This window comes from Myxocyprinus asiaticus, chromosome 23, assembly GCF_019703515.2.
Source record: "Myxocyprinus asiaticus isolate MX2 ecotype Aquarium Trade chromosome 23, UBuf_Myxa_2, whole genome shotgun sequence".
NCBI lineage: Eukaryota > Metazoa > Chordata > Actinopteri > Cypriniformes > Catostomidae > Myxocyprinus > Myxocyprinus asiaticus.
In genome coordinates, this window is record NC_059366.1 from 13407024 (window position 1) to 13417675 (window position 10652).

Genomic DNA, 10652 nt, shown 5'->3' on the forward strand with positions numbered 1-10652 from the left:
GTAAGTGATTTAGAAGCACACATTAGCTCTGCGAAGCATAAAGAGTCAGCAAAAGGTGAAAGTTCATCAGGTAAATTAAATGACTACTTTTGGCGACCGGGTAAAATTATCACATTGCTTCGTCTTCCATGGCCATTCAAAATAATAGTAATAGTAAATGAAAGTACACTTATGACATCAAATATTTTATTTTAGTACATGGACATTCAAAAGAATGTTGGAAATTGTTATTTATTTATATATATTTATGTTATGCTAATAGTGTCTTTTTCACTGTATTAAAGTTTGCATTCATAGTAACACTGTTTTTTGTTGCAGAATACTGACCTGCAGTGCACACTTTGTTTCTTGTACATTTGTTTGTGTTTAAGAGAAGATGATTTAATAAAATATTGAAATATTAATGACAAGTATTTTAATATTTATTTTGGGTTAATTAATTGTTATATTAATCAAGTAATAATTATAAAAAATCTTTAGAATAATCTGCAAATTAGTCGTCAGATGAATCGACTAATCGGAAAAAGAATCGTTAGATTAATTGATAAAAAAATAATCGTTAGGTGCAGCCCTACAAACAACACTCAAGAAAATGAACTATCACCATTGTCAGTTTTACTGAATCCTCCCTTGTTCATTTTACTAAAAAAAAAAAAATGTAACCAAGTGAACTTTTATTAACTGAGTTGTTTCAATGCTTTCAAACTTTATTTAATCTATTTATGTTGGGACAACCTTAATAGTTTTTTCGTTTTGTTAACTGAAATTGGGTAGGGGATTTCTGGTGCCCAGCTTGCTTTGCATGCAGAGAAAATTTTTAAATTAAGTGTTATATAATGTGTTTTTGCAAGATGAATGTAAAGGGGGGAAACTTGTAGTGTTTAATGTTTTGTTGTGTTATTTAGAAGTGTTTCTGTTAAGTTGGAGTTTTGGGGGTTACCATCATGGTAAAGAGTCAAGATTGAGCTTAGCTTGAGGACATGTTGAAAATACACTATATTGCTCAAATGAATCATTTGAGTTAATTTAACATGTCTAATTTAATTGGATTTACTCAGTTCAGTGAGGTTTCCTCTATTTGAAATATTAAAGTTGAAATTACATGGAAGTTTTAATGTAAGAAAACTCATTTTAAACACGTGGAACCACTATCTATTGAATCAAGTTCAGTTTTTTGAGTGTAGCACACTGGCTACACAGCTTGGACACCTGTGTGAACTTGAGGGAAACTGACATAATACTTCCTAAATGCTAAACCATACTAAATATACACCATCCTAAAAATTACTTTGCGACAATTTGGTACTTCCAAAGTAATTCCAAAAATGACTGATGTCATTTTTAGCACAGTTTAACTAAAGCAAGATGAACAGGATTTAGAGAACAGTTGATTCTCTTAAAAATAAATTTACACTAGCTGTGTATGACACTAAACAGAGCTAATATTGCAATTTCAGTTCAAGCTTATACAATTTTATAAAAGCAGTTATAATAGTGTAACAGGTAAGGGATGGGCAAGGAGGAGACGGGAACCGGCAGAACAGTCAACGTAAACTTTAATGACATAAACTCAACTTAAAACAACATAAAACACATAGACGTGCGCGCGCACACACACACACACACACACACAGCGGCTGCATGTGTCTCTCTCTCTCTCTCTCGAACTGGCACCTCCAGCTCGTCTTTATCACCACCCGGCTGATTAGCCCGATTCAGGGCCGGTCGTGTATCCTCATGGCCCAGCCCCCGCCCTCCTCCTGATCACAAATGGACATACCCATTTTATGCCAAGCCATTTCACTGTTAGAACAATCATTGACTGTATTCATTTATGACCAAATTGTAAAGTTTCCAGAGAAGCTAAGTATTTTCGGCAACATGGTAAAGGACAACAGGTCATGCCCTTTTCTTCTGAAATTGAAACACTTGAGCTAAACAATTATTGAGCTGTTATCTGACATTTTTCTTGCCCCAGTTTATATTAACCAAAAACCGTTCCAGGGCTTTATTTGGCTGATACTGGCAGAGCCTCTTCCCAGCTGGAGAAGTCTTTATTCAGACTGGTCTCAGACATTACAAGCTATTGTGGCAGGTTTTCCACACTACTGAACTCAACAGCACTATTGATATTGTAAAACAGAAATAGAGGTAGTGAAGCTTAAGAAGAACAGGAAAAGCTGTAGAACACTACGATGAAAATATTCTTTATGTGTGACAGCTGGGTTAGCCGATTTGTTGTGCAAGAACAAAAACTGTGGAAAGTGAATTACAATTTGAAAGAAACCTGTACTGTGTGCAAATGACTTTTCCACGGGAGTAATATACTATACATATAAAATGAAACAGGGTTTGCCAAAGCTTTAATCCATGATTTACCAGAGCCCTGTTCCCATGCAGGTTACTTCCAAATGAGAGATTTTTAAGAAACAGATAGGCTACTGAGAATTTTCAATTTAAATGGTGCTTTGAGATCAAACCATGGCAAGTAAGAAGCCTGTTGCACTTCAAGCAAAGTGCTCTCATGAAAAATAAAGAGTGTGTCATTTTCAGCAAACAATAACCAGTGATGAATAAAAAGTGACATTGACTATGTGCACCTTGAACATGGTCTAAAGAAACAATTACTCAGCTCTTCTTTTTTAAGCTTGTATGTGTTTAATTTTGTGATTAACTCTGTAAGGCACCATTAAGACCAAACACGTTCTTGTGCTAAAAAAGTCTAGAATGGGAGAATGAATACAACAGAGTGCAGGTGTCTTGAAATGCATTTTTAAAAGTAAACGCTCTTCTTAACCTGGCAAGCTGTCTAAAAAAGGCACAATACAACGGTCAAAGACATCCATGTTTACATAGAAAAACAATTGAAAAACAGCGCAGACTGATCCAAAAACATGTTCGGTGTGAATGACTGCAATAAAGGTGTTCTTAAAGGGATAGTTCACCCAAAAATTAAAATTCTCTCATCGTTTACTCACCCTCATGCCATCTCAGATGTGTATGACTTTCTTTCTTCTGCAAAACACACATGAAGATTTTTATAAAAATATCTCAACTCTGTAGGTCCTCATAATGCAAGTGAATGGTGGCCAGAAATTTGAAGGTCCATAAAGCACATAAAGGCAGCATAAAAGTAATCCATATGACTCCAGTGGTTAAATTAATGTCTTCAGAAGCGATATGATAGGTGTGGGTGAGAAACAAATTTTTATTATAAATCTCAGTGGTGGCTGACAGTGAAAGTCACTTCCACACCAGAATTTGGAAGTGAAAGTGTAGATTTTCAGTTAAAAAGGGCTTAAATATTTATCTGTTTCTCACCCACACCTATCATATTGCTTCAGAAGACATGGATTTAACCACTGGAGTTTTATGGATTACTTTTATGCTGATGATTTACCTCTATGCTTTATGTCCATTTTGGACCTTCTGAGTTCTGGTCACCATTCACTTGCACTGTATGGACCTACAGAGCTGAGATATTCTTCTAAAAATCTTAATTTGTGTTCTGCAGAAGAAAGTTAGTCATACACATCTGGGATGACATGAGAGTGAGTAAATGATAAGAGAATTTTCATTTTTGGGTGAACTATCCCTTTAATGTTACATCAAAAGTTACTATATTTACTTTCTTAATACAGGTTCCTGGTCACATAGTGCACAAATCATCAGGGATATTATTCCAAATAAAAATATGTTTGCCCTTGTAATCTTTTAATGAAAGGTATTAACTTGTTCCGCCTCTGAATTTATTAGATTTTTTTGCTGATGTCAAAAATCCCTTTTTAAACCCCTCCTCTTTGACCACCTGGCACTATTCAAGTATATATCACCCACTTTTCACAATTCATCCAATTCCCATTGGATAAGTTTTAGTCCCATTCTATATTTTTTCCTCACTGAATATCAAGTTTCACTTGGAAATATGCCAAATTATAGAAGTCAAATGGTTTGAGAACACCCTTCCATGTTGACTTTAAGGAAATACTTTGCCCCAAAATAAAAATAAAATCTGTCATAATTTACTCACCCTCATGTTGTTCTAAACCCATACGACTTTATGATGTGTAACATATAAGGGGATGTTTTAATAAAAATGGAGGTCCATCTTTGGCAGTTGACCGTGGCTCATCTTAAAGCATAAAAAAATGCATCCAAAAGAATAAAAGTAGTCCATGCAACTTGTAAGTCACATGCCAAGTCTTCTGAAAGCTTGCGGTTTTGGTGAGAAATAACCCCTAAATTTTAGTAATGTTTCAGTGAATATCTTGACATCTGTTGCGCATTCATGAAAGCTATGAGAGAAGCTTGTACACAGTGATTCGTGTGGCTAAAACATCTTTGTTGTTCCCCAGAAGAAAGAAAGTCATCCGGGTTTGGAAGGACATGATGGGGAGTAAATAATGACAGAATTATCATTTTTGGGTGAACTATCCCTATATGATGACAACATCCAGTGTGATGTAAACGGTAAGGTTGCCGTAATGATATGAGGCAGCTGATGCCCCAAAGCTTTCAGGGGTAGGTTAGAAGGGAGGGGACATTCTCTGCCTCCCAGCTTTAATGGTAACTTGATACCAAGTATTTGATCTGGTTTTAACAATCTATTTTGAAAGGATGACAACAATGTTTAACAATTCCAGTGGCCGATTACTACTAAGACCCCCAGACTTTGTGCCCAGAGGCCTAGCTTGATCTCTCTTTCTATCTCCTTCTTTTACTCTATTAGCTACTTCTCCCCAACTAGATCTTGATTACACCCTGAAAGGATATTCTGGCACATTCTATTATAAACTGTAAAATTAGCACCATTTTCAACTTCAAATGACACATTCAGTTAAAATTTTTCTCAGCTTTAATGAAGACTTTGTGTAAGTAACTGAAGAACCATACGTCCTATTTTATGGTGATGCTGAGATGTTTGTTATCAACATGTTTATGAGAAACATCTGCTCTGGATAGCAGAACACCCTGGTAATAAACACACTTAAGATGCTTTCAAAGCCCAGTTAGTCTTAAACAAATCCATGATTCATTGAGAGTGACTCATCATTATTCAGACACCGTAATTTAATTAACACCATTACACTCAACTTCAGATTGACTCTTACTTCTCCTTAAAGGGTTACTTTCCCCCAAAATGAAAATTCTCGTAAAATTTACTCACCCTCATGCCATCCCAGATGTGTGTTTTTTTTTCTGCAGAACACAAATTAAGATTTTTAGAAGAATATTTCAGCTCTGTAGGTCAATACAGTGCAAATGAATGGTGGCAAGAACTTTGAAGCTCCAAAAAGGACATAACTGCAGCATAAAAGTACTTCATAAGACTCCAGTGGTTAAATTCATGTCTTCTGAAGCAATATGATAGGTGTGGGTGAGAAACAAATCAATATTTAAGTCATTTTTTACTATAAATTCTCCTCCCTGCCCAGTAGGTGGCGATATGCATGAAGAATGCATATCACCAAAAACAAAAGAAGAATGTGAAAGTGAGAATGAAGATTTATTGTATAAAAAGGACTTAAATATTGGTCTGTTTCTCACCCACACCTATCATATCACTTCTGAAGTCTTGGATTGAGCCACTAATGTCATATCGATTACATTTTGCTGCCTTTTTGTGCTTTTTGGAGCTTCAAAGTTTAGGCCACCATTCACCTGCATTGTATGGACATACAGAGCTGAAGTATTCTTCTAAAAATCTTTGTTAGTGTTCTGCAGAAGAAAGAGAGTCATACACATTGGGATGGCATGAAGGTGAGTAAATGATGAGAGAATTTTAGTTTTTGGGTGAACTATTCCTTTAACTGTGATGTGGTATGGCTGCCTCTGCTCCAGCCTGTTTTGTCTAATTAACACACTAGATATTCAACTGCACCATCCTCTATAGGCTCTATTACTTTAAAAACTGCAGGTAGGAAGATGGCAGCCATTCTCCAAGCAAAATTTTGGCTATCCAATGCACATTTAACATTGCAAATATTTTTTCATGTAACTAGGTGATGAACCACCAGAGGCCAGTGTGAATGGACCACGGCCGCAGGCGACAGTATATCTCACTTTTCTCCAGCTCACCACTTTGGGCTCACAGCGACACTAGGCGACGTGTGTTCGGCTAGTGCTGAAGCTGGTGAGAGCCCTAACTGGTTGACTGTTGATGAAAAACAGGTGGTCGTGAGGTGACACAATGTGTTCAACAGGCTTTGAATGCTGCAGCAGTGTGCAGGAGTAGACATGCTGATCATTGAATAGAATTCTCTTGCGTTAAATGAGGAAAATGGGGAATAATTGGAATGTATCTACAGGATCACATCAATAATGTGAAGGGAAATTTAGCAATGTTCTTGGTATTTACAGACACTCATTCTAGATCTTTGCTGGACAGAATGTGAAAAATAAAGAGCCATGTGGAAGAATCTGATATAGAAGCAGCAAATGCAATAGCTTAATTAGGGTGAACTTTTATTTGATTTGGAAAGCTACATAACAAACTTTAACTCGGTGTTATAAGCATTTAATTATTTCTCACATAATGTGATGCTGATTTTTTTAAACTGTTTTGGTTCTTATTTTGAAGATGTTTGCAATTATCTTCAAATTATTATTATTATTATTTGCAATTATTTTCTGTATAATTTGCTAGTTATTTATCAGTCAAAAAAGACTTACTGAGATTAAAAACATCATTTGCAAGAGTGAGCTGGCCAAGAAGGCAGCAAAAAAAAAAAAAAAAAAAAAAAAAACAGACAACAAAACAATACAAATATTATTTAAAAAATACCTATTATTAAATTAAATTAGAAATAAATGTCCCCATAGTGCAAAATGTGTACAGTAAAAGTGTGAAAACAAACAAGGTCCAGTAAACCAAAGGAGTAAACACTGACACATCCCAGGTGAAAGATGAGAGTTTACCTCGTCAACTTCTCTAACTTTAAATTAATATTTTAATGCACATTGTAGTTCCAGAAAACTCAAAGTCACTGTACTCAGTGAACTTTCAGAACACATTCTGAAAGACTCAACAAGTCCCTCCCATTGAGACACAAGGCTTCTCAAGGTGGAACAACATTAACATCTCTACTTTCACTCTGTCCTGGGACACAATGCAGACACACACACAAACAAACCTTGTATAAGTACACCTAAGTAGACCTTTGTAGACCTAAGACAAGATAGATCCTACCATAATTTTCTCTTGGTTACATATAAACAATTTTGAGTATTGTGGGGGGGGGGATCACAGCATCCCACTGTTTTCACAGCTCAGTTTGATATAATGATATTAAGATTATTATTATTATTATTATTATTATTATTATTATTATTATTATTATTATTAACAGTAAAAAATCTTAAGGATAAAAAGGGGCCGCTCACCTCTTCTAAAATCTGATCTATTCGACTCCAGAAGACGGGCTCCACCTGTTCTAGAGAGATCCAACCTGAGACTCGGGGATCTCTGTCCTTTTCTAAACTGAGCACCCTGGACTGCAGATCGGACGTCTTCAGGTAAAGCAACACGCAAACTCCAAACGAGATCAAACACAGTGCGGTGCACACGCATGTACCGTACACGTCCTTCCAGTTTGTCCAAAGGCGCTTTTGCCAAGGATGCTCCACGCAAGTCCTGCCATGGTTGGACTGGGGTGATACTCTCAATTTCGTGTCCTCCATGTCCTGTGAGACGTAGCTTATATAGTAAATATTTATCCACCACTTAATCAGGCTGAGCAGGGTCGGGGTTCAAATGAAGCGATTAAAAGTTCTCCTTACGGGTAATTAAAAGTTCACTGAAACATAACTCATTTTCATCTGAATATATATATATATACATATATATACATATATATGTATATATATCATCAATGCGACCTCAAGGGAGGCATGCTGTTGGTTCAAGTGCATGGAGATTGTGGTTCAGTAAGGTCCGGCTCTAATGGGAGTCCGCGCGGATGAGTCGTGCCATTTGACGGGTTTTTCTGACTGCTGCGCGCTTGAGTCTCTCTCAGAATGAAACCTGACACACACTCTACACACGGCACGGCAGGACCCTGCGCTTCTCTGTCCCGGATAAGCCCATCCTTTCGGTTTATTTAGGCTAAACGGCAGGGCGGGATTCACGGAGGAGCTGACTGACCCCTGCTTTGATCCAAGATCCGACTCTGGTGGGGTGGACGATATTTTTAGGTGCAGTGAATACGAGTGAAGTGGAAATGAAACACCACACAGTCATCCTAGCAGATACAACTGATTATTCATTCAGATATCTATTTCAAATTTCATTGAGAGAAGTCTTAAATTTACCATATGCCATTTAAAAACCCAATACAGGAGTTTGTGCGTCTGTTATTTATATAATTCAGTCAGTGTAGTGCATTTACATACTTGATCTCACACCGATTATGCTTGATAAACCGGCAACTTGTAAGCCAATGTAAACTCCTTAAAGATATAGTTCACCCAAAAATGAAAATTCAGTCATTGAGCACGTGTACATGCACACCAATACGCTGATTACTCCAAAAAATCTGCTTATTTAAAAAAAATCTGACAAAGCAAGAAATTGCGTTACTGTCTGCTTTTGATGTCAAACCCTGAAGAGGCATGCGCACAACACATGCACACATTGCATAAGCCTGTAAGAAAGCCTGTAAGGTGTTTACATGCTCTGCGAAATCGGCGTAATGGGCAAAAATCTATGGCATGACTCAAATTTACACGTAAACCTTAAACCGACAAACAGTCCTTGAAATGGTCTATGCACAGCTCCACACATGAGATGGGGCGTTCAAGCAAGAGAAAAACGCTTTGTTTCGCTTCAACTGAACCACCAGCGATATTAACAGAAAACACAACACAGCTGCACACAAACGAGAGAACAGAACTTACTAAACATGTCTGAACAGTTTAAAGTCAATGAGGAGATTAATTTCTATCCCCAGCCTTATTTGTTTGAACTGGACATAAATAACCGAAATAAAACAGAAAGATGGAAAAGGCTTATGCAGCCACACAAACACAGTCACAATTTACAGTCAGACAGAAAGTGTGTGTGTGTGTGTGTGTGTGTGTGTGTGTGTGTGTGTGTGTATTCATTGCATATATAGTTTTGCTGCTTTGGCTGCCCTTGTATGGGATCACTGGCACAACATTTTTTCACAGTTTCTCCCTTTATGTTAAAAAAAGAAAGAAAGTCTTATGGGATTATAATAACACAGGGGTAAGTAAACAATAACTGAATCTTCAGTTTTAGTTGAACCATCCCTTTAAACGGCGTTCTTTAATCTGGGAAAGGCCAAACATTTTTAAACAAAAACTGATAGATACAGTGAAGTGTAATGCCCTGGTTCATTGTTTAGATCAGTGATTGATGAATACAAGTTGGTGTTAATCTAAGCTTCCCATTGCCCTTTCAAAACATTTAGCAATTTGTGTCCCCAGGAGACTTGGCAGATGGCTGTAAATTCCTCATGAATCTGGTTGATCTGTTTGAGAAAACTTTATCAGCAAGGGGTAAAACAAACTAGCTTCCCCCCTCATCAGTTGTTTCCACATCCGCCACAAACAAACTCTTTGATTATTCCCTCCTTTCATCGCAATCTGTGTTGAGTGAGTTGGAGAGGGAGGGGCTCTTTTTTTGAGAAAAGAAAAAAAGAAAATTGTCCAATCTGATCAAACTCTGTACACCTTGTTAACTCCAAATATCAGCTTTAAAGAAGAAATGGGTTTCAAGGCTAAACAAGAATGAGGACACCAAATAGTAGCATATTAAAAAGGAGCCAGAATGGAGAAGTCCATGCATGAGGACAAAATGACAATTGTCCCCTGTCCACAAAACACATGAGAGTTGGCTGTCAATGGAGTTTTAGGCTCAGCACAGCTATTGGAAAGAGCTGATAGAGTTGACTGAATGATATCTAATTCTACTCCTCAGTGGCTGATTTAGGCATGGGCGACATGGGCAGCCACCCGGGGTGGCATTTTAACCGCTACTGCTACTCCTGACGCAAGGACCGCCCGCATGCAAGGATCTGTTTGCTGTCTGTCAAACTGAGTGTGCATTTATTTCTCATATCATTCATAGAGGCTTTTACGTTGGTTGCATTATATCTCTTTTAGTAGATTTTCATAATTTATAAATTAAAGGTCAGGACAGTCATAATTACTATTTCATTTGTTTTCAGTTTTGCTGTCTGTAGCAAATAAGGCTGCATTTAACTGAGCAGATGAGCTTTGGAGGACCAGAATCAAGCATGCCAACCTCAAGCAGCGGCTGCTCTAATTACATTTACAAAACCACATGGGTGGATTAGATTATAGTACATTTTCCACAGGCCCACAGAAAGCTTTAAAAAGCTAATAGAGAATTTCCTGGCCCACGTTTCCAGCTGTGATTTTAGTCAAACTAGGTGATGTCCTTCCACTATCAACCACATCTGAAGCTCGGATGGCCCCACAGAGGGTTTAGTACACGTGAACTGGAGAATTTCCTAGACAATGAATGAACTCAATGTAATTATAACATGGCCAGTTGAGTTTAGCATGAAAAATGACGTTGGGGATGAGTGCAATGGATTTCCTGTTCAAAATGATCTAATATTGTTGTGCAATGTTGCACCCAGACCCTGCCAATTATGCAAGAAAGG

At 37.3% G+C, this 10652-nt stretch overlaps 1 protein-coding gene across 1 annotated transcript in view; it reads right to left on the bottom strand.

Annotated features, from left to right (window-relative positions):
* Positions 1–8038, bottom strand: part of LOC127413500 (collagen alpha-1(XXIII) chain-like) — an 86639-nt gene extending 78601 nt beyond the window's left edge. The window contains exon 1 of the mRNA XM_051650685.1: positions 7384–8038. Coding sequence (XP_051506645.1) covers positions 7384–7680 — 297 coding nt within the window. The 5' untranslated portion in view covers positions 7681–8038. The remainder of the gene's footprint in view (positions 1–7383) is intronic.
* Positions 8039–10652: the final 2614 nt, after the last annotated feature.